At 44.3% G+C, this 24788-nt stretch overlaps 1 protein-coding gene across 1 annotated transcript; it reads right to left on the bottom strand.

The window, feature by feature from the left end:
* Nucleotides 1–5850: 5850 nt before the first annotated feature.
* Msrb2 (methionine sulfoxide reductase B2) lies at nt 5851–19748 on the bottom strand. Its single transcript, XM_090319021.1, has 5 exons — nt 19614–19748; nt 16373–16476; nt 10923–10999; nt 7818–7965; nt 5851–6437 (listed from the first exon to the last, which is right to left on the bottom strand). The coding sequence occupies exons 1-5, from the start codon at nt 19708–19710 to the stop codon at nt 6333–6335; spliced, it is 531 nt and encodes a 176-aa protein (XP_090175147.1). The 5' UTR covers nt 19711–19748; the 3' UTR covers nt 5851–6332.
* Between the last annotated feature and the right edge of the window lie 5040 nt (nt 19749–24788).

Raw genomic sequence — 24788 nt, 5'->3', positions numbered from 1 at the left:
ACCTGATAGCTGGAAGTGGAACTGTGGCTCGAGTGATCGAGTGTCAGCCTGGAGCCCAAAAGCTCAAGGATAGCAACTAGACCCTGAGTTCAAGTCCTGAACACACACACACACACACACACACACACACACACACACACACACACACACACACACACTTCATACCAGAAACTAGTGCTAAGGCAGACACCTCCCTTTTCCAGTCAGAGCTCAAGATAAGCCTTCCGGTTGGGTCTATGGCTTTGGTGGGATTCACAAGGCGCAGCAGCTCCACCAGCCCTCATACCAGGGAGAAGGATGGCAAAGCTCTCCTCCCCTGCTGTGGAGGTCTTGGTAGGAAGGACCGTTAAGATGCTGTTTTTCCTGTATTGTCCTAAGATTGGACTTCCATTTTGTAGGTTGTTTCCCAGAATTTGCTACTATAACACTTCTACCAGCCATGGAAGAAAAACTGGGAAAGGGCCTTCAATTCAGCATCTGGACACTTGGGGGGAGGTGTCTATTAAACCTTGTGGCTGCCATTCTGCTCGCAGCTATGGGAGTTTGGGGTGTCAGTGTGCCTATACTTGTCATTTCATCTTGTTCTTTTGAGCCTATTGTTCTAGCTGACTATGATTTAGTTTTTGACAGTACAGGGGATTGAACTCAGGGCCTCACATTTGCTAAGCAGGGCCTCTACCACTTAACCTACTCCACCAGTCCCTTTTGGTGTTGATTATTTCCAAGATCGAGTCTCACTTTATGTCCAGCGCACCTAGAAGTTAGTCTTCTGCATGTAGCAGGGCTGACAGCACTCCACTACTGCACCTAGACATTGAGCTTCCAGGTGGCTTGAGGTAGCAGACAGACAGCTGCACCTAAGCACTGAGGTGAAGTCTCATGAGGCTTTATACCTGGGGTGGCCTTGAACTTTGATCTCCCGATCTTTATCTTCTAAGTATCTCGAACCACTGGTGTAAGCCACAGCATCTGAATTGATTGTAGTGTGTGTGTGTGTGTGTGTGTGACCTCTGAGAAACATCTATTCAGACAACCTGCCCATTTGAAAACTGGGTTATTTGTCTTTTTATAATTGAGCCACACTACTTCTTGATATATTTTACATATCGGCTTTTTTCGTGCTGCAGATATTCACTTTCCTAATGGTGCTTTTTTCTGAAATATAAATATTTAAATTAAAAAAACTTTAAATTATAATCTTTAAGCAGTTGTACAAAGGAGTTGACCTTTAGCAAAGCAGTTTCAACATTCTCACCCATCCTTCTCTTATCCATACCTACCTTCACTCTTCTTAATTTTGTAGGATATACATTGATATCTTGTCTGCATTCTTCCCCCTCCTCTTCATTCATTTGAATTATAGCCAGTTATCTATTCTTTTGTTGCCTTTCTTCCTTCCTTCCATCCTTCCTCCCTCTCTCCCTCTCTCCCTCCTTCTTTCTCTCCTTCCCCTCCTCTTTTTTCTCCCTCCCTCTGTTCCTCTTTAATCAGGCTCTCCACTTTTTTTCTGGAGTTTTACCTCTTGAGCCACACTCTCAGTCTGGCATTTTGCTGGTCAATTGGACATAAGAGTCTTGTGGATTTTGCCTAAGAGGGTAGGTAAGTAGCCAGGAGCTCTACTCGAGGTCTCCTCTGTTGGGAATGTGCAGGCATCAGCTTCCGGGTTTAAGCCCAGTCTCTGACAGTCCCTCCATTGTCCTCACTCGCCACCTGCCTTGACTCTTGATTTCCCCCCTTCCGGTAGGCTCCTTCTGTGAATTATTAAGAAAATCAAATAGCAGTTTATCACCAGGTTCTGACTTTTTCCTCCACGCAAATCTGAATGGAGGTCTAGGGACAGGTTCACTTTCAAAAAGATGGGAAGCCCCCTTACATGTCCTGGATCCTACGTTCACATTTGCAATGCTACCTAGAAGAGTGGAGTTTAAAAAACAAATTTGCAGACACTAGCAGACGCTGAAGAAATATTAAACAGCTTCAGCTCCCATTTTGCTGGTGAAGCTCAACACAGAATTTCATTTCTGCTCTATGTGGTGTTGTGGTGCTCCTTCTACTGAGAGTGGATGCAGCTTCCTGATCCACTAATACATCCTCTGCCTTGCCAGCAAGAGCAGTCACACCAACACCTGGGGGGCAGCAGAACTATCCTCTGATGAATCCTCCGTCCTGGCCCCTGGAGCAGCCAGCCTGAGGAAAGTCAGGACCAGCCTCCTCCATCAGCCTGCCACGGCTCCTTGGCTTCTCCACTTGCCCAACTTTGAATGGGAACTAGCAGAAGTACCTACCCCCAGCTCAGAGTGCATTTCCAATGCCCAAAAGGCACGTATTTACTAGCTCATAGTTCTTATTTATACCTTGTTCATAAAGGTACTTCTTTCATCAACATCGATTGACTCTTTTTATGTGCAAAGTACCTTGGTGGTTTCTGGGGCTAACAGATGAAATTAAGACAACCCATCCCCCAATAACAGCTTTATTTTGAATGATCATAGACCTTATATGATCAGAGATCCTTATATTTTCTTTCTTTCTTATTTATTTATTTATTTATTTATTTATTTATTTATTTATTTATTTATTTATTTATTTATTCTTGGTGCCAATTGTGGGGCTTAAACTCAAGGCCTAGGCACTGTCCTTGAATGTTTTGTTCTAGTCTAGAACTCTACCACTTGAGTCACAGTTCCATTTGTGGTTAATTAGAGATAAGAGTCTCATGGACTTTCTTGCCTGGGCTGGCTTTGAACTCCTTAGACTTCTGCACCTCCTGAATAGTTAGCATTACAAATGTGAGCCTCCACCAGCCCCTGGCTTATTTATTTACTTATTTATTCATTTTACAATTTTAATTAGGATTTATTATGATGTTTTTATATATGCACATTACCCTCTCTTCTGTTCTACCTGTGGAAAGTGTGGGAGTGGAGCTGTAGTAGGTGACAGAGTTGGAGGGCCTCCGGGAAGGGACTGTTGCCCCGGGTGGGAGGAGAAAGGCCAGAGAGGATATGGAGAAAGATGGAGACCATGCTTTATGAATTTGGCTTGACTTAGGCATCATTTTCCCAGAAGTTTCTGGATTCCAGAATGCCTTGTCACAGACAAGGGCAGGGGACACAAGGCAGACGGCCTTGTGGGAAGGACACATTTGGGCAGTTCCTGGCAGACCTCCTCTAGTTGAGAGTATGGACAAAGCTCTCAGCTCCATGGGTGGGTGGGGTGAGTGTTCATAGCATGCTCCCCCACCCCTGGCTGAGCAATAGGGCCTGGATTTATTCCTTATTATGTATGCATGTGTCTCTGTCCTATTAGTGTCTACTACACAATCGCAGTGATCACAGCAGGATTGTGTTTGAAATGTCTGTGGTCTACATAAGAAAACTCGGAATGTACATTCTGAGCATAGGGATTCGTTTTGAAGAGGGAGGAGGGCAGCTCCCAGGCGAACCAGCTGGTGAAGGATTCTAGAGCAGGCATTTGGCGGCCTCTGGTGGTCCCTTGTGGGAATTACATTTCCTCCTAGGTCCTGCTTGCCTTTGGCCTGTCTGGGAAACTGACCCAATCACAGACTGTCAACCCAAACCCCAGGCTCCTTGTCAGGGAAGGAGGGACTTCACTGAAGATTTTTATGTAAATAGAGGTAGACCTAATTTAAGGAATGCAATGGAGTCTGCTCTTTGCAAAAAGGATGTGGCGTTTTAGCAATATCTCTATGTTAATTTTGGTAGTGATAAGCCCCTGCACTCCCCCCGCAAACACTCATACACTAGTATACCACAAAAAGCTGTACATTCAGGGTCTTACACCTACCTTGCCCCCAAAAGTGTGCAAGAAACTTGTAGAGGAGAAGGAAGCCCTCTACCGGCTTGGATAAGTCCCTCAGGCTTGGGTTGTTCTGAAGCCCCTAGCAGAATTCCCTTCTACACTTTTGGAATTCGAGGACCACCTCCTTTCACTGGACATTTGTAATTGGTGGAGAAGATACATTTATTACTGCACACTGGATTAAGTTGATGGATTCTTTGCATGCCTGCAGCACACAGACATTCCTGAACTACAGCTGGTCTCTGGGGTATAGGCTGGCTGAGGGTGGCTTGCTCTTCTGTGGACAGACCTGCCCTCTTTTGCATGGATGCCACCTTGTGGAGGACAGAGTCTGAAATGCAGAAGCCCCCACACTTTAGGCATCTCCTAAGCTAGATGAACTCCTTCCTTGTACCTCACCCTCTTTTTTACCAGCCAGACTCCAGTGGCTCATGCTTGTAATCTTAGCTGCTTGGGAGGCTAAGAGCAGAGGATTGGAGTTCAAAGCCAGCCCAGACAGGGAAGTCTATGGGAATCTTATCTCCAATTAACCATCAAAAAGCTGGAAGTGGTGCTATGGTTCAAGTGGTAGATCTCTAGCCTTGATCCTCTTTATGCTTCCAACTCCAATGTAACAGGTGCAAAACATGAGGCCCAGATTTTGGTTAGTTGAAATGAGGCCTTTGCCCTTGCAAATGTCAAGATTCTTCTGGACTCTGCCTTGACAGGTGTGAGCAATAGCCTGGAAAGTCCTACACTGTCTTAAGTGTGCAAGTGGGAGTCACAGGTCACATCTGCAAAGTGAAAAGTGCAAAGTTCCTGGTTTGATTCCTCAGTAACACATACACAGAAAAAGCTGGAAGTGGCACTGTGGCTCAAGTGGTAGACAGCGAGCCTTGCGCACAGAGAGCCTCAGGGTCAGTGCCTAGCTCCAAGTTCAAGCCCCAGGACTGTCAATCCTCTCCAAATTGACTTAGTAAATATTTTCATACAAAATTCTAGAAAGTTTTTTTGTAGTTAAAGTTAATTCTATATGAAAATGCCAAGGAATTTTTCAAAAGATTCAACTTTAGAATCTAAAACCAGACCTTTATTTATATGGAAATTTAAAAAAAAATTTTCACTAACGGTATTGGGGAAACTGGCTATCTGAAGGAAAAATCCCCATTGTATAAAGTCTTTTTTAAAAATTTTTATTTATTATTTTATTGTAAAGGTGATATACAGAGGAGTTACAATTATATAAGTAAGGTCATGAGTACATATTTTTGAACAATGTTATCACTTCTTTCTCATTTTCTCCCACAAATTAAAATCTTATAATTAAAATATACTTCAAAAATAGGGCCAGGAGTTTGGCCTAGTGGTAGAGTGCTTGCCTGGCATGCACGAAGACCTGGGTTCAATTCCTTGGTACCACATATACATAGAAAAAGCCGGAAATTGTGCTGTGGCTCAAGTGGCAGAGCTCTAGCCTTGAGAAAGTCCAAGGACAGTGCTCAGGCCCTGAGCTCAAGCTCAGGACCAGCAAAAATAAATAAATTAATTAATTAATTAAAAAAAAAAAGGCGAATAGGGTGGGTACTGTGATACACACCTATAATCTCAGCTACTCAGGAGACAGAGGTAGAAGGATTGGTCAGAGGCCTGTCTGGGCCTAGTTGGGAAACTGGATCTGAAAAACAAACTAAAAGCAATAGTACTGGGTTGTGGCTCAAATGGTGTTCACCTGCCTACTAAGTGTGAGGTCTTGAGTTCAAATCCTCAGTTCCTAAAGGAAGAAAGGAAGGAAGACAAAAAAGGTAATAAATACCTTTCTCGCCCACAACAGTGAAGAAATCCATCACTAGGATACAGGTACTAAACAGAAAAATGAAGTTTTCTTCAGATAGAAGAATATTCACAGAAGGGAAAAAATGGGATTTCCAGGTGAAATAAAGAGCCACACAATGGGCAAGTGTGTAGGTAAGTGTCAACTATACACATAAATATTGCTGCTTCTGTGTCTTTTTGATTTAGTCACATTTATACACAGACCAAGCATGACCATCAATTGTGATACATTTTTATTTGAACATTTTGTGGTTTCAGCCCATAGCCAGAGGGTGAAGTCTAACAAAGGCACACAGGAAGAGCCAACTTGCATGGTACTATCCAAAGACCTCTGAAAGATTTACAATTCTGGAAAGAAATCCCACATTTCCCTGATGCTATTTGTGCTTGCCACAGGCTCCACGACAATGGCGATGTCAGAGTTACTTTGCAGAAACGCTTCAACTCCAGCCCCGGGGCTTCCCAGTGTCCCCCAAAGAGTTGTACCGGGTGTACCTCTCAGGGCAGCTGAAGAGCTTGGCTGTGATTTCTCTCTACCTTCAGAACTGGGGAATTCTACAGCCCCGCGGAGAGTGGCTCAGTAAGCAATGCGAGTCTCAATTGATCTTTAAAAACAATTAAGAAGAGCCATACACCTGGATTCTGAAAATCACTGCGCCGGCCACCAGAAAGGGAGGAGGAGGGCCTCTGGGACACTATCAGCCTTTGCTGGCCTTGAATTTCAGCGCTGCACTGTTGATGCAAAACCTCTGGCCACTGGGTGCAGGTCCATCTGGGAACACATGGCCAAGGTGAGCGTCACACTGCAGTGGAGAGAAGGAAGGTTCGGTCACTCTCAAAGCCACTTCTGTAAAACCAGATGCCAGAGGAGCATCTGCCCAGGAACAACGTCTTTTTCATCAGAATTGGGTGATAGCCAGGTGCTGGTGGCTCACACCTATAATCCTAGCTACTCAGGAGGTGGAGATGTGGGATCATGGTTAGAAGCTAGTCTCAGAAGGAAAATCTGTGCGATTCTTATCTGCAATTAACCAGTAAAAAGCCCGAAGTGGAGGTATGGGTAAAGTGGTAGAGGACCAGCCTTGGGTGTAATCCTAGCTACTCAGGAGGCTGAGATCTGAGGATCGCTGTTCAAAGCCATCCTGGGCACTAAAGTCCGTGAGATTCTTATCTCCAATTAACCACTAGAAAACCAAAACTGGCGCTGTGGGTAGGACGGTAGCCTTGAGCTGAAGAGCTCAGGGACAACACCCAGGCCCAGGCTCAGAGTTCAAGCCCTACAACTAACAGAAAGAAGGAAGGAAGGAAGGAAGGAAAAAAAGAGAGAAAGAAAGAAAACAGCACAGTACTGGTGAATATCCCGGCATTATCAGTGTGAATGGGGGTGAATTATTCAATGTAGACATTGACTTACTCATCTATAAAACAGGGGCAATACTTTTTATCTGTTTATGAATGTAAACGACATGTATCTGGTCAATATGAACACAATTCCTAGGTGAGGTCTGAGTAAGTGTAGTTAATAGTGTGCATTTATTTCTCTACCGAAAGTAAAACTCACTATGCTACTTTCATCTGCTTGCCTCTACTGTCTTATAAAACCCATGGATCCATCCAGAACCAAGGGTTCATGCCTGTAATCCTAGCTACTCAAAAGGCTAGGAGATCTCCATCATCATGAGAGCCAGTCCAAGTAGACAAGTCTGAGACACGCTTACTCCAAACAGCCAGCAAACAGCCAGAAATAGCTAAGTGGTGAAGCACCATTCTTGAGTGAAAAAAACAATCTGGTGTGAGGCCTTGAGTTCAAGTCCACAAACAAATAAACATCAAAACCCATGCTACCGAGAATATAAGTGATCAAGGATATGAAGATGAGTGCTCTCTGGACTGAAGCCACTCCTTGCTCTGCTCTGCCTGTTACTGAGTCAATGCAGCATTAGGAGGTGTGGACGCCAAAGGTCAGCTTCTTCCTTCCTTGCCACTGTCTGCTCCTGTCTCAGCCAGAGCTAGGGGAAAGCCTCTCACTCTCCTTGCAGAGCCCAGGGTTACGCGATGGAAGGAAGGGCCCATAATGGTTTTGATGACCAAGTGCCTTGTGGATGAACAGCTGGGGTGCAAGGACGGGAAACTCTGGGTGGCACGCATGGAGGGAGCAGAGAGAACAAAGCAAAGCACCGCACCTGCTTGCAGACAACCTCCGTGCGCACCTTCCCCCGGGAGGTGTCCAGACGTCTCAGTATCCCTGTGTGGCTTTCGTCGGAGCCGGACGTACCATGGGCCTCTGAAAATGAAGGCCAGCCGGTCCCAGAGCAGAACTTCTTCTCAGAGCTGTGGAAGACAGTTCGCCCCACCGTGATTCAGCACAGCTGCTAGTACATGTGCTTTGCACCTAACTCACTGCTTCCAGCTTCTCCGGGACAATCCCAAACTCAGCTGAAAGAGCCAGCGGATCCACAGAAATGTTCCTTCTGCCTTTCCTGAGAGGCTGTGTTGCTCCTCTGAGGCAAATGGCTTCCTTCTCTAAGTCGGATCTAAAAAACTTGACAACTCTAGCAACTTTCCTGTAAGGAACTGTAGATCCAATTCATGTGTTCTATCCTGGAGACTCGTGTCTGTAATCCTAGCTACTCAGGAGGCTACTAAGGATCACACTGTTCAAAGGCAGCCTGGATAGAAAAGCCTTTCAAGACTCAATTAACTAGCAAAAAGCTGGAGGTGAGGCTCAAATGGTAGAGCACCAACTGAGCAAGCATGAGGACCTGAGTTCAGATCCCGATACTGGCAAAACACAAGACAAGAATCCATGTGTTCCAAGTGCATAAGAGGGAGGGGGGAAAGGGGTGTGCCCAGCTGGCAGCATGACCCTGGCACATCAGGTGAAGTGGTAAGGTTTTGCAGTGGAAATTTTTCAGGTCTCTAAACAGTGCGTGGCTGCCTCGGGGATTCAATGCTGCCCCTGCCATTCTGTGACATGCAGCTGTCTCCTAAAGACACCTTAGTAACCAACCCCTGCCCAACACACCCTAGGCTCTGCTGTCCCTCTAGTCATGCCCTTCCTCAGAAGTTGTTCCCTGAAGGCCCACTTCTCTTCCACAGAATCCATGATCAAGGTGTAAATGAAGTCTCTGAACCCGTGTCTCCATTTTTTTGTGTATGTGCTGGTCTTGGAACTTGAATTCTTGAATTCAGGGCCTAAGTGCTGTTCCTAAGCTTCTTTTGCTCAAGGCTAGTGTTCTACCACTTGAGCCACAGTGCCACTTTCAGCTTTTTCTCAGTAGTCATTGGAGATAAGAGTCTCAAGGACTTTCATGCTGAGGCTGGCTTCTAACCACAATCCTCAGATCTCGACCTCCTGAGTAGTTAGGATTACAAAGCACAAGCCGGCAGTGTCCGGCCTGTGTCTCTTCTACTGTTGTGATGTTGTACCAGTGAGCTGGCAGGCCCCTCATAGCTTCTGGAAGGGCACTGGTCGCCAACTCATGACTAGACAGTTGACTGTTTCTTTCTTCTTTTAGGAAGGAGGACAAGCTGAAGGTTGAATTGATCACCAAGAGCCAGTGACTGATTCAACCAGTGGAGCTGCCATATGCCCGGACATCAGAGTCCAGATAACTGAACGCGTGGAGATTTCCAGAGAATGAGCCCTGAGAGGGCAAGGAAGTCTGGCACGCCTCTCTGTGCCGTCCTGCTCACCTCTTCATTATACTACCCTCCATCATGACCTAGTCAATCTGTGTTCTCCAGAGTTCTGTGAGCCTCTCAGGTAAAGTAATTGAACCCAAAGAGGGGGTGTGGGAACCTCAAGCTATAGCCAGCTGGTCAGAAGCACTGGCCACAGCCGGGGCTCGTGATCAGCATCTGTGGCAGGGGACGGGATGGAGAAGGAGCCCTGGACCCCTGGCATCTGATGCCCAGCTGGTGTCTGGTCATGGAATCTCACTCTACCCAGGTCACAAAGTCTCTGTTATGTTGTGAAGGTTGGGAGAAAACGGCTTGTTTTTGCAACCATTCCAGGGTGCAGACACTGACATTCTCCTAGTTTCTCCAGAGCCTCTGAGCTGCCTGCTCTCCCCCTACCCCCTATTATCTCCCCACTGGCAGATGGTATGGATGAACCTGGCCCTGTGTGGGCACCAGAGAAAATGGATTCTATTCATCCTCGCAGGTCGGGTCTGGCTTCCCTAATGCAGCTGGATCACCAGGAAAAGTCTGTCTGCTCGAAGCACACAGGATAGAAGGAAATTCTGCCTAAAGGAAGATTCGCAAGGCTGGCTTGATTTATATTTTATTCTAAACCAATTTAGGGATGATGCCAAAGAAAGGAAAACATCTTTGAAGTTCTTAAAAAAAAACAAGACTTCAAAGATATTTCCTTTCCTCTTCATCAAATCTGTTTTTTTTAAAGACTGTTTCCTGTATATCTAAAAAAAAAGCTTTTGTTGAAAGATTTTAGATCCAGATTGACTTAGAGGAGGCTTTGAAATCAGGGGACAATTAAATTTACTTCCAGTTAGTGGATGAGGGTCTGGTATTCACCATCGAGCACAGTAGGGAATCTACCCTCATAAAATCCTAAATTAAATTATAAACCCATTTTCCCTGAGAGAGGTATAGTTATTTTTTTTAAAAAAATCACATGACAAAGCAAATACTATTAGGGTTTAACTGTCTTTAAATGCTTTCCTTTTAAAACATTCTAATAGCATTATGGTAAAGAATCTGCCATGATTTTGTTTGCTATTTCCTAGGGTTACATCAAGAAGGAATATAAGCAAAGAATGTAAGCTAAGTCTTAATTGCTCAAAAGCTAGGGGGAGAAAATCAAGACTGATAGCTTCTGTGAATAGCTCCTCTTAAACAAATGAGAAGGAAACTAAAGGCTACCTAAGGCTTAGGGAGTTTGCTCATTGGCAGAGAAAGTGCTCATGATGCATAAAATCTCAGCACTAAGTGGCTGGGAGTTTGGCCTAGTAGTTGAGTGCTTGCCTAGCATGCATGAAGCCCGGGTTCGATTCCTTGGCACCACATACATAGAAAAAAGCAAGAAGTGGTGCTGTGGTTCAAGTGGTAGAGCACCAGCCTTGAGAAAAAAAGTCCAACGACAGTGCTTAGGCCCTGAGTTCAAGTCCCATGATTAGCAAAAACAAAACAAAGCAAAAAAGCAAAACACCTCAGCACCGAAACCTAACCAAGAAAGGATATTTATCCCAAACCTCAAATAAGACCAAACTGCCTCAACAGAGGTGATGGCTGGCTCTTCCTCAGCTCTGGCTTTCTCATCTCACCTGAAGAGTGGAGCATCACAGCACACACAATGGTACATTCCTGGGTCCTTGTTGTTCAGGTAGATCCCACTAAAAGGCTGAAAGTAAATGAGACATGGGTGTATGTTTTGCACATCACCAGTAGGAGGCGATTTAGCAGAGTTAAGCCCAAAGAAAGAGGTGAAGGTGTAGCTGAGTGGTAAAGCACTTGCCTAACACACGTGAAACCCGGGGTTTCATCCTTAGTACCACTAGTAAACTAAATCAAAAGTAAACACCACCACCAAGAGAAGTTCCCAGATCAAGGAATTGTATTATCTTGACAAAACACAAATACCACCCAAAGAAGCATCCTGCAGGATTATTTAAAACCTGGTCCTGATTGTACCCAATATTTAAGTTGGGACATAAGTAATGCTCTATATTTATACAGAAGTTTTCATCCTAGAAAATCAAAGTCCACGAAGAAAGATGAAAAACGAATCTCATCCTCTGTGGTCACTGTTTTCAGAAGAGCTAAATGAGGAACTGGAATGCTTGTCTCAAATATGTTTGAATCCCCAATTAAAGCATATCAAAAGACAGCAGGGTGTGGTCAGCAGTACAGTATTTATCCAGGATGCACAGGTCCAGAGACTGATACCTAGAATTAGAGAGAAACATGGAGGAGGGAGAGGAGGACAGGGAGAATTCAAATGCCTACAGAGCACTGAAAGCATTGCAACACTCTGACTGGGAGGTGGAGACTGGGAGGACTGGTGTCCTAGGCCAGCCCAGATGCCTCTGCACCCTACCAAAGGCTCTGAAGTCATCATGTCAATGAAAGAAGGTGGGTATGTGGGGAACACCAGCCACAAAATAATAGGTTAGCGGTCCAGTCACCTGCCAAAAAAATGAAATTCTTACAATAAGCAGTGTGGGGAGGGGTAGGGAGCTGGGAGGGTGACTCAGAAGTAGGGTGTCTGCTCAGCAAGTGTGAAGTCCTGAGTTCAATCTCTAGTACTGTGAAAACAACACACACACACACACACACACACACACACACACACACACACACACACCACGTGCAAGTGAAACCTCCAATTCCCTGTGGTATTAAGCACATATTTTCAAAGAGCTGCGTGATAGACAGTTCCAGATCAACCTCACAAGCCGACCAGATGGGAGTACTTGGACATTTTCCCTCTTTAAAAATCCTCTATTAGCTGCAGAATAGTGGAAGTAGTGAGCTGGTCCTTCAGGGCCCCGTGGGGGAGGCCGGCTCCCAGTCCTGGCATCATGGCATCTGCGGGTGAGGGCTCCATGTCTCTCCCAGCTGGTCCATGATACACATGTGCCAGAGGGCTGCCAGCCTCAAGGCTGAGCTACAGAACTCTGTTCATAAAAACTACACACCTTGTGAGGGTCACAAATGCAATTTCATCATGGCAGAGGAGTGACAGAGCACTGTGATCACAGTTAAGTAAAGTAAGAGTAGATAATTCACATTAAGAGGAGTTGTTCAGCCGCCATACTTTAGAGAAGGACAGTGACCCGCTATTTCCTTTTCTGACTTCTAGGGTCTTCCTCCTCACTCCCTCATTTGACAGATCCTACGTTTTATTTAGGACCAAATTCTGCTTCTCATTTATCTGTTCATTTTAGTATTCATTAAAAATCTTATGTCTACTCAGTGCTGCGCTGAGCACACAATAGATTGAAGTGTGAGTACACACTAGGATTCAAACCCATGGTTCGTTCTCTCTCTCTGGGATTTGAACTCAGGGCCTTGTACTTGCTCTGCATGATTACTCGTGGCTTACATTTTACCACTTGAGCCACTTCTCTAGCCTGGCTCTTTGCTGTTTAAATCAGAGATGAAGTCTCACAGATTTTTCTACCCAGGTTGGCTTCCAACCATTGATCTAACAGCTCTCAGTCTCCTGAGTGCTAAGCTGACCTTGCACATTCACTCCTTGTCCTCAAAGAATGTGCTGGTGGCTTAGGTGGGAAGACTTAGACAGATCCTGATGGCCAGGACAGTGGAGTGCAGGGAGCTGGGTAACACAGGACCCTTCAAGAAGGTGTTCTCAGCAATGTTGTCTGACATCCTGTAGAGTCTGATTTTTTGTTTTTACCCTGCACAGCCGATTGGTGTTTATTATGCAAAAATTTCAAAACACAAGGGCAAGTTTTGAAGGATCAGTGAGAACTGAGCAGATAAAAAGGCAGAAGGTCGAGGCCGGGAGCGTAGTCTAGTGCTTGCCTAGCATGTATGAAGCCCTGAATTTGATTCTTTGGTACCACAAACACAGAAAAAGCCAGAAGTGACGCTGTGGCTCAAGTGGTAGAGTGCTAGCTGTGAGCAAATAGTGTCTAAGGACAGTTCCCAGGCCCTGAGTTCAAGCCCCAGGACTGGCAAAAAAAAACACACACACACACACACACACACAAAAAAAAAAGGCAGAGGGGCTTCAAACAAGCACAACAGTATAGATAAGAGGTAGAAAGGGAGGACAGGCAAGGCCTGGTCACCACAGAGCTGCAGAGCTGGCTAAGAAGTGGCCACCTGTTCTGCTGAGCGAGGAGAGCCACTGGGAACTGTGTACTGGCCAAGAACATGGCTAGAGCGGGCTTTTAAAATGATCCCTTGGTATTCAAGTCGAGAATGGACTGGAGGGGTGGGGTGGAGCCAGTCCTGGACCACTGGGTATGCACGAGGTTCTGGATATGCTTGACACTACAATCGACAAACAAAAAGAACAAAACACAAGTGGACTGGAGGAGAGGAAATGAAAATACACCAGAAGTAAAGAACTATTAGCTAAACAAGTCACTAACACAGTCTTGGTGTGCTCCTGCTCTGGCTGGGAATTGAGAAGCAGGGGAGAGACTGCAATGGCCAGCTAGCTCTCAGGGTGAGGGTCCAGGGCCAGAGAGATAAGAAAGCTCAAGGCACCCCTTGGGACTCAAGTCTGCCTGGACCCAGACAGTGCTCTTTGATACTGTCAAAACAATACACTTTGGACCAGTCACTGGTGGCTCACACCTATAATCCTAGGTCCTCAGGAGGCTGAGATCTGAGGATCAAAATAGTAGCAAAAATATGGAAGGGGAGGTGTGGTTCAAGTAGTAGGGCCCCTGCCTTGGGCAAAATAGCTCAGCAAAAGCTTAACACCCCGAGTTCAAGCTCCAGTATCAGCATATACACACACACACACACACACACACACACACACACACACACGCAAAAAACCACTAGTAAAAACAGTGGACCTTGTTGGAAACAGTCAATCTTGTCAAAAGTGATGACTTCCAACAGGTCCCATGGGACTTCTCAGGGCCAGCAAACACCCATGAGAGCTCCCTATGGGCCTGGGACAAGGGATGAAGCATGACGTGTGGTAGAAGGCCACCTGCAGTGGAGGAACACAGCCACAATCACACTGATGAGTCTAAGGGAACCCTAGATTGCTACTAATGCCTCTATCCCGCCTACTAAGCTCTGACATCTCTTTCTTCCTGAACTGAGTCAGTAGCAGAAGAAAACTGGAGCAGGGAGAAGCCTCCAGAGAGCAGATGAGGGCATACAGAGAAGGGCGCCCACAAAAGGATCTCTACCCTCTCTTCTAAATACTGACTTTAGTACTGTTCCATTGGGCTGCAGCTTTCTTTCACTAGATGACAGCAGAAACCTAACCTAGTCTTGGTGCCCAGTTAAAAAACAAACAAACAAAAAACCACAAACCACGTGTACCTAGGGTACACAATCTGGAGTCCTTTGGCCTAATGAAGTTGACAGAGGCTTATAGTTCTGCTTATTCCAACGAAAGGTAAAATGTGGAGACAGAGCCACTGAAAGGGATTTATAACATTTGTTATAAGGGATGCTGCTCATTTTGTAAAAGGGCCAAATGCAAACTAGAATGTACCATCTGTTTCAGAAGCCTACAGATTTATTCTCTGAAACATCTGGCAGAGAATCTCCAGGCTGTGTGTTCACACCAAGCCCTGCCTGGCTCTTCACTTGAGAATTAAGGCAGGCTTAGAATATTCTAGTGTGTGTGCATGCGTGTGTGTGTATGTACACGCATACAGAACATCACATTTAGCTCCCTTATGCTATCAACTAAAATTCAAATGAAGTTTCTTTCCCAGTGAAGATTTTATTAAAATCCTACCCACAGAAAGCTGTGAAAAATACTAGCAAAAAATCTGAATGCTTTAACATCAGGGAACTAGAGGTTGGATCATGATCACAAGGGCCTATATGAGTTACCAGCTATGGAGTTTTCTAGGTACTGCCAAAGGAAAAACAAATATTTTTGCAATGATGCTGTACTGTGGTCTATCTGTGGGACCTGCTTCTCAATGAAAATAAGGAATGGAAGTTCAATAGTTCAATTGCAATGCTTCTAAATTGGACCACTTGTTAAGAATCACGGTGCTGAAATGAATCGTTTTATAAAGAGGAGCCAGTAAGGGCTGAAGGGAAGCTGAGATTACTGACTTCAGTTTAAGAAACATTTCTACCTCTAGGCCCTCAGTCATTCAATATCCATAAATGGTTATCCAGTATCACAGCCAGACATTATGGTAAACACAAGGGGACAAAACACAGTGTAAATGCTATGAAGGGCAAGTACTGTAGGAGTAAACCTGGCTTGGGAATGAGAGAAGGGCTCCCTGAGGTGAGCTTTGGACTCAGAATTAAATGGCGGGTCTGAATTAATCAGAGGAGCCAGGAAAGTGCCTTTTACTTGTGCGCTCTTAGCTCCATCTATAGCACAGAGTTCCAAGGGAAATACAACTGGACTTGACCCTGAGTGTTGCCTTCGGGAGCTAACTAACTCTTTTACTATTTTTCTCCTTCTTTAAAATTGGTAAAAGCCACTGAGGGATCAATGCTGGGTAGTGTTTTCAAAAAGTGTCTTGGAGTCTAATACCAGTGGTTCACTCCTATAATCCTAGTTACTCGGAAGCCTGAGGTCCAGAGAATTACAGTTTAAGGTTAGGCTGAGCAGAAATGACTATGAGCCCTCAATCTAGAAAACAAGCAGTAAAAAGCTAGACTGGAGGTATGGCTCAAGTGGAAGAGTACCAGCCATAGCAAGCATAAGGCCCTGTGTTTAAAACTCATATTGCCCCTTGCCCCCCCCAAAAAAAAAATCCTTCTTTGGTTCTGGCAGCTACACAGTCAGGGTGAGAGAGGCACAGCCTAGGCCAACATGGTAGAGCAGGGGGATGGGGAAGGGATTAGAAGCTTATTTAGAACTGGCACAACAGGCAGTAGGGGTGGTGCCCGTGGACGAGTCTAGGGTGAGATTCAGGATTCTCCAACTGGATAGATGCCAATGCCCAGAGAAGAGGAGCAGATTTGCACAGTGGACTAGGCCTAGCTGGAGTCTGTAGATGGTCTTCTGGCCTCGCTCCAAACTCTCATCACGTCTAACCAGACACTGTACATCAGCCTGTACTACTGTACCACTCACAGGCTCAGTTCCTTTTTCTTGGGTGACGTGGAACTGCTCAGGTGTCAGTTTCTTCTGCCACTCAGCTTTGGTGAGAGAGGGGGTCTCACCCTCCGTAAGAGACCCTGCAGTGTGAAATAAAGAATTGGTTTTATTGAAATGCACAATGAATGAACTTCCCTTTTTACCAGAGTGTCCAGTCTCCTAGTGATAGCCCTGCCCCCTCCTCTCCCTCCCTTTCTCCACTCTCACAGGGACTGAAAGGCTGGGTTACAAAATGCTTTGAATAACCGGAAGTCAGTTGGTAGTCTAGTCTTCCTGGGGGCACACAAGCTTGAGGTAGTTGAACTAAGAGGAAGTTCACGTAGAGCAGGCTCTCTTCAAGGTGGAAATGGATCCATCCTTCCATCCTGTTTTCCGACCAGCTGGGAGCACCAGACCATGCTTCATGGTCTGCCCGCTTATTACTTCTTGAACCCTGTGTGTGTGTGTGTGTGTGTGTGTGTGTGTGTGTGTGTGTGTGTGTGTGTGTGTGTGTGTTGGTACTTGGTTTTGAACTTAAGTAGACCACAAGTGCTCTGCATTGAGCTGCACCTACAGCCTATTTTTCTTTGGTTTGATACTTTAGATAAGGTCTCACCCTTTTCCCTAAAACTAGCAAAGGAATCCTCCTACCTCTACCTCCCAAGAAGCTGGGACTGAAGGCATTTGCCACCACACTTAGTTTGTTTTTGAGATATGGTCTCAGCCATCTTTTATTTTTTTTTGCACAAGCTGACTGACTCCTCTACCTCTGGCGTAGCTAGGGTTACTAGTGTGGGCTGCCAGGCCCTGCCTCGTTTACTTTTATGTGGGTGACTGTAAGCACATAAATGGAACAATCCGCTCTTTGGCCAAAGCCAAAGGAAAGCTCAATTCTCAGTCTCTCAATAAACGTTCTAAGTATTCAATATTAAGAATGTGAAAGGATCTTTCCATCTTTTCAATTTACAAATGAGAAGAGTCCCAGAAAAGAGGTTAGCAACCAAGCCTTGAACTAAAGATGAAATGTTCAATGTGACTGTTATGGACTTTTCTGTCTAGGCTAGCTTCAAACTGAAATCTTCAGATCTTAGCCTTCTGAGTAAGCCACAAGCACCGGGCTCCACAAAAATATTTACTCTGTTAACAAAGAAATACACCAATATAAAGGAAAGAACAAAATGCAGTGTGTGACACTAAATGGAATGTAGTAATATCAAATACGGCAGATACACTAGAAAATAGTGTTATAATGAAGTTCAATCTCAAGTACAATCATTGTTCTCTAGGTCACAGAAAAAAAATCATAGAAGAGATATACTGGAATATTTAGGGATGAAGTACTGCCGACAGCTACAACTATCACTAAATTGGTTCAGCAAGACACACAATAAGTGTGTGTAAACATACATGTGTGTCTCACTGGTGTGAACGTCAATGATGACAAAGCATGGGGAAAAGGCCACAAAATTAGGAGGGAACTTAATTTCTGTAGAATTTTCCTCCAGTAACCCATTATCTCAGTTTAGTTATGGAGGCAAACATCAAATGATGACAGGCTTCGAGACATGGTATGTGACCAGTACTCCTCAAAATAGTCGAGATCTTGAAAAACAAGGAAAGACAAACTGTTGTTGCAGGCAGGGCAGTGACTTCCTGAACATTGGACTTTGGTTTCCTTACCATACCAGTGGGTTTTGTTTTTGTTTTTTAGTACCAGAGTTTGAACTCCAGGTCTCAGGCTCATTCAGCTTGCTTGCTTGGCTGACACCTCTATCTCTTGATCCATGCCTGTAACTCTTTAACCCTCTGAATCTCAGCTTCCTCAGTAGCTCAAACTACAGGTACAAGCCACAGGCCAACAGCACAAATGGGGTTCGTATGGGACTATTAGTGCCTTTATAATAAAGATCTGATGGGCCAAGAATGTGGTTTACTGCCTAGTATGTACAAGAGAAGGCCTGGAATTTGAGCCTATCACCAAGAGAAAGCAGGAAAGGAGAGAGAGAAAAGATGTGAGGGGGGAGGGAAGATTTGAAAGCTTGTTCTCTCCATGCAGAATTGGGAGGCTATATCAACACTCAGCAAAACCACAGCCAGAAACTAAATATGTCACCACCTTGGTTTTGAAATTTTCAGACTCCAGAACTATGAAGAGTATTTATTGTTTAAGCCTCTCACTTTGTTTTATTTTCACATGGAAGCCCAAGGTCAGATACCAACCCAGAAAGGGACAGCAAGCGAAGACTCAAACTATCAACCACCAAACCTTGCACTGCATAACCAATACTTGCTTGTCATTCTTGGTGGCTGGCACACCGGAGGCTTGGGACAGAGATAACAGACTGGCTGGCAGAGACCCTGAGCGACCGGGAAAGTCATCGCTTGGGATCATGTTGCAACAACCCTAGCTCCACATTGCCAAAGCTTTTATTTTATTTATTTAACATTACATTTCGTAGCCTTCAGGGCAAGGCCAGGCTGGTGTCTCATGCCTGTAAATCCTACAGAGGTGGACAGTGGATCTGTCCGGGGCCAGCCACAGACATAAGTCTGGAGAGTCTATCTGAAAATTAACTGAAACAAAGGAAGGCTCACGGGTGGTGGCTTGTCTTTCCAGTAACCCACCACCAGTTCCTGAGTTCAAAACCCCGTTTGACAAAAACAAGACAAAACCAAATAAGTAATAAAACCACCACCACCACCACCACAAAAACCCTCCAAATACTTAAAAAGAACAAAAGGGGTCACTAGTGAGGCAGTACACTTTCAGATGGTACATTTTCAGATATATCCAAGTGTCTTCAATGGACATACAGAAAACTGGATTGAGAAGTGAGTCAGTTGAGAAACTGGCCGGGAAGTAATCCTGCAGGACTTGGGGGGGGGGGGGGGTACACCGCCTGCTCCCCCAGGCCACCGCAAAATGCGCACCGGGCGGCCCAGGGGGAGGCCCAGGGTGGGGGCAGAGGTGGCGGCCCAGCGCGGTCCCTTCCCTTCAGAGCCTCACATTTTATACAATAAATAAATCACTTTTTTTTTTTTAAACAGAACTGTGTGCACGTCCGGCTCTCCTGGCTTTCTCGCCGGCCTCAGGGTTCGACCCCCCCCCCACACACACACCCCCAATCACCTTCACGGCAAGGACGGGGTAGCGGCGGTCAGGGCACCGGCCGCGGTCCCCCAACCAGGGCAGTGAAACCAGAAACCGCGAGGGGGGACGGACGAGGCCCTGTCCTACCTGCGTCCTCGCGGCGCGTGCCCGACAAGCCCCGAACCCCACGCTCGGGGGCCTCTCGGAAAGGAAGGAAGCGGAGAGCTCGCAGGAGGAACGCCATGTCTGTCCAGGGCCCCACTCCACTATCCCCGTCCCCGGAAAAGGCCTCAGGCCTAGCCCCGCCCCCTAGACTGCCACGCCCCCTCGCACCACCACGCCCTTCTCTCGTAGCCACGCCCACCCACCAGTCCCAGCCTTTGCCCCGCCCCGTATCCCATCACCACGCCCCCACCTCCACTCCCTCTGACGCTCCTTGCCCCGCCCTCCACTCGCCCTGCTCAGCCCTAGCCTCGACCTCCCCTCCTCCTGGCCTTTCCTCCTCTTCCTGTCAACGTCAGCTCTGCCCACCCTCCTCTTTCTACCCTCCCCCTGCACCTCAGACTTGCTGGACTCGGTGCCTGTCTCTCCCCAGCCCAGCTTGCTAGACCTTGATCTTCCTGGCTCTTTTCCTCCTTCCTCCATACCAACCCCTCCCCCTAACTCTCCCTCCCCACCCCCCAACCCCCCCCAACCCGCCGGATCTGCGTTGGTTTGTTTGCATTTTCCAGGCTGTTTACAGATGGAATCGTACGATGTGTTCTTGGCTTTGACTTCTTTCACCTAGCCTGACTATTTTGTCATCCTGGAGTGGTTTTTCACGAAACAATGGTTCGCTCCTCCTTAGTGCTGAGTAGTATTCCATTTATGGATATACCAAACTATTTATCCACAGCCATTTATTAGGCTGTTTTCCAGTGTTTTCATATTAAAGCTAAAGCTGCTAGGAACATGGCTGCGCAAATCTCTGTTAGACGTGGGTGCTCTTTATGCTTGTCTAAGTACCTGGGAATGGGGTGTCTGGGTGAGATGGCAAATGCTTCTCATCCAAATACCCAGACATTTTAATTCTCAGTGCAAAATGGTGTCTTTCTGCTTTTGTTTTGCAGTCTCTACGGCTACAGGTGTGGAGAATTTTTTCATGTGTTTATATTCAGAGGATGCAATTTTTTTTTTATGTGGGATGTCTATTCAAATTTTTTATCGTCTGGGCCAGGAGCGGTGGCCTACTGGTAGAGTGCTTGCCTAGCATGCACAAAACCAGAAATGGTGCTGTGGCTCAAGTGGTAGAGCAGTAGCTTGAGAGAGTCCAAGGACGGTGCCGAAACCTTGAGTTCAAGCCCCAGGACTAGCAAAAGAAAAGAAAAGCATTCATTTATCAAGAGGTGATTTATTAGCGTTTTGGGTGCTCTTCATATATTTTGAGTACAAATTCTTTTTAAAATATTTGCTTTACAAATACTTGTTTTCCCTCCAGTCAAGGGCTCATTTTCTATCTCCTAACAATGTCTTAGGAAAAACAGGGGTTTTTAATTTGCATGAAATCCAATTTATCATTTTTTAAGGATGGAGATTTTTAGTGCCATATTTAAGACTTCTTTGCTTAACCCATGAACACAAAGATTTTCTGAGTCTTATTCTGAAGGTTTTATAGTTTTATGTTTACATTTAGGCCTACCGCCCATTTTGAGTTAACTTAGCTACATGGAAATATTTTCAGTTTTTAACAAAAGACATAAATAAGAAAACACATATAAGATGTTATTACTGCATATTATGTTATAATATATTTATAATATATAAATGACAATATGTAACATTGAACTTTTCAGGCCATATGTTATAAAAATTACTCTTTTTCTACCAAACTCTTCTTAAATCTTTATCAAAAATTAGATTTGCTGGGGCCGGGAGTTTGGCCTAGTGGTTAAAGTGCTTGCCTAGCATGCACGAAGACCCGGGTTCGATTCCTCGGTACCACATACATAGAAAAAAAGCTGGAAGTGGTGCTGAGGCTCAAGTGGTAGAGCTCTAGTCTTGAGAAAGTCCAAGGACAGTGCTCAGGCCCTGAGCTCAAGCCCAGGACTGGCAAAAAAAAAAAATTAGATTTGCTATAATCCTAGCTGCTCAGGAAGCTGAGATCTGAGGATAGTGGTTCAAAGCCAGCCCAGCCACAAAAGTCAGGGAGATTCTTATCTCCAATTAACCACCAGAAAACTGAAGTGGTGTTGTGGCTCAGGTGGTAAGTGCTATCCTTGAGCTGAAGAGCTCAGGGACAGAGCCCAGGCCTAGAGTTCAAGCCCCACAACAGTCCAAAAAAAAGGAGACTTTTTGACCTTTTTCCGCAGGCTGACTTTGAACCACAATCCTCAGATTTCAACCTCCAGAGTAGCTAGGATTACAGGTGAGAGCCATCTGCTCAGACTATGTTTTCCTTTTCAATTCAGTTACCTTCCATTTCTTTTTCCTGCCTCATTACACTGAATTGTTGTTGAATAAAAATAAGGAGAGAGAAGTCCTTGTCTGTACTTGACTTTAAAGGGAAAGCCTGACGTTTGTCATTATTAGAAGTGGTAATAGCTGAAAGTTTTCCAAAGGTACTCAAGCTAAGGAAATTTGTAGTTTGCTGAGTTTTTCTTTGCCCCTAGTATAGAGGGCTGAACTCAGCCAAGGCCTAGAGAAGGCTAAAGAAGCACTCTTCCCCTTGAGCCACAACCAGTTCTTTATATTTTGTTTTTATTTACTTATTTGTGCCAGTCCTGGGAATTGAACTCAGGGCCTAGGCATCATCCTCAACTTCTTTTGCTGAAGGCTATCATTCTACTACTTGAGTCTCAGCGCCACTTCTGGCCTTTTCTGTGTATGTGGTACTGAGGAATCAAACCCAGGGCTTCATGCGTGCTAGGCAAGCACTCTACCACTAAGCTACTTTCCCAGTCCTGGTTTGATTTTGAGAGGCAATCTGGTACTAGCTTTGCCTGGGATGCCTGGAATTATACTGACTCCATTAGTGTATCCTGTAGCTGGGATTACAGGTTCATACCAAACTGGGTGTGGGCCTAGTTTGCTAAGAGTTCTAATTGGAAAGGATATTAAAGGTGTGTTTTATTGTGTTTATTTTGTGGTATCAGAAGTTGAACTCAGGGCCTCAAACATGCTGGGAGAGCACTCTAACACATGAGTCACTATAACCCATGTTTGTTTATTTTGAGAAATAGAATCTCCCAGTGTTGCCTAGGTTGGTCTTGAATTTGAGGTTCTATTGCCTTAGCCTCCTGAGTTGGTATTACAGGAGTATACCACCATACTCAGTGATAGTGTGATAGAGCCACACCTTTAGCTTTGTTGCCTTTTCATTTTAAAGTGTGATTTCCTTTTAAATATTACACCAACTTGATTTAAATGTTAATCAATTTATTTGTTTAAGGTTCCTGTACCAAGATTCAATTTATTTATTATTATTTTTCCATATTATCAGATCCCATGAAAGATAAGAACTTTGCATCTGTGTTCATGAAGAGTGTTGATTTCTAATGTTTTTTTACTTGTTATATTTGTCAGATTTCATATCTGAGTAATAAACAGATCCAAATCGTTTGTTAGTTGAAGAGTTAGAAAGTTTTCTTAAAGTTTAGAATTAAGAAAATATTTAGAAATAGCAGAAGCTTAACCCATCCAGCTTCATTCTCCAGTAAAATCCCAAGTAGAATTAATAAATTTAAGACAGTGACCTTTTGAATAAAAGACAAGCCTGGTCTAACACAAGACTCAATTCAGAAAACCTGAGTTCCTTTCTGAGAAATGGGATGGTAACCAGAATTTGGAGAATGTGATTAGTGATATAGAGAAGTTCATCTTAGAATCTAAGACTTAGATTGATAATTCCCTTTGGACAAAAGAATATCTGAATTAAATGTAGCGTGTGTGTGTGTTTGAAAATGTACACATGAAATAAAACAATGCTACACATATGTAGTTTGAAGTAAAAAGAATTTTTTAACAATGAAAGCAATAAGTAATATAATAAATGATATGGCTGTCAAATTAAGGTACATGTAAAGTTAACTACCACAGGCCACGAAAAGAAATGACTAGTTCCAAGTTATGAAAAGAATAAGAACAGGGATAATAACTGTAATAAACACAGATAAACATTTAATGTTCTATAGAAAAAGAGAGTTATTAACTATGTGGGCATGCTTTGGATCTGTCTGGACAGATGGCTTAAGAGATCTGAACAGATGGTTTGTACAGGGAAATATAAGTACTAGGAAAATGTTTTGCTTTTATAATAATTAAAGGGTTTCAAATTAAGATAGTGCCATATATTATTTCATATATATTAGCTTATTAATAATAGATACTTAAGAAGCCAAAGCTAACAAAGCTTTGGGGACGTGGAGTATATCTTATACATTGCTTGTAAAAAAAATAGCATTTTTTTCCTCTTTCAACACATACCTAGAGTACAGAACTCATTCCATTCCTCAGTTTGGCAAATCTGTTTTGGGAAGCCGATTCTGAAGAAAGGACTTAATATCCAGGGAAATGTTATTTTTGCAAAGATATTTTACAACTACATTTTCCATAATGCCAGATGACTCCAAAATCATTAACAGCCAGTTAATGGCTAAGTAAATCTTGACACAGTCATGTAATGAAACATTTTATAGCCACTAAAATGTCAAGTATGAAGACTTAGCTAGATTTATGAAATTGTCTCATGAAAGGATGTAGAAAGGAAAGAGGCAGAGGCAGAAAAGTTTGTCTAAAACCTGTGAAAGCACACACTGGGAAATGATTCGTTTTAAGGCATTAAAATTGGGAAGACTCGTTTAGTGAGAAGAAATATGTTTTGTACTTTTCATTTTAAATGATTTTTCCATCTTCATAGTTATTTTAGATTAAAAGAAAGAGTATGCAAAAAATCCTTAATGCCATCTCAGAAATCATTACAGATATGTGGGCACATGTTTATTTATTTTTACATTTTTCTCTCACATAAATAATGTTTCAATTCCTTCCTCTACTCCTTGAACTATTCTAACAGTTTTCTTGAGACAAAGCTACTTCTCCTGCCTGCATACATACTGATATGATTGAAATAGGAGGCATATGGACCTGAGTATCTTTGTATCTTTTGAGTGTGTGTGTGTGTGTGTGTGTGTGTGTGTGTGTGTGTGTGTGTGTGTGTGTGTGTGTGTGTGCATGTGCCAGTACTGGGACTTGAATTTAGGGCCTTCCACACTTGCTTTGCTTTTTTTCTCTCAAGGCTGGTGGCTTTACCACTTGAGCCACACCACCACTTTTAGCTTTTCTCTG

The sequence above is a fragment of the Megascapheus bottae genome, chromosome 26, assembly GCF_031878675.1.
Source record: "Megascapheus bottae isolate mThoBot1 chromosome 26, mThoBot2.hap1, whole genome shotgun sequence".
In the NCBI taxonomy this organism is placed as follows: Eukaryota; Metazoa; Chordata; class Mammalia; order Rodentia; family Geomyidae; genus Megascapheus; species Megascapheus bottae.
Note: the sequence above shows the minus strand (reverse complement) of the source record. Positions and strands in the feature narration are given on the sequence as shown.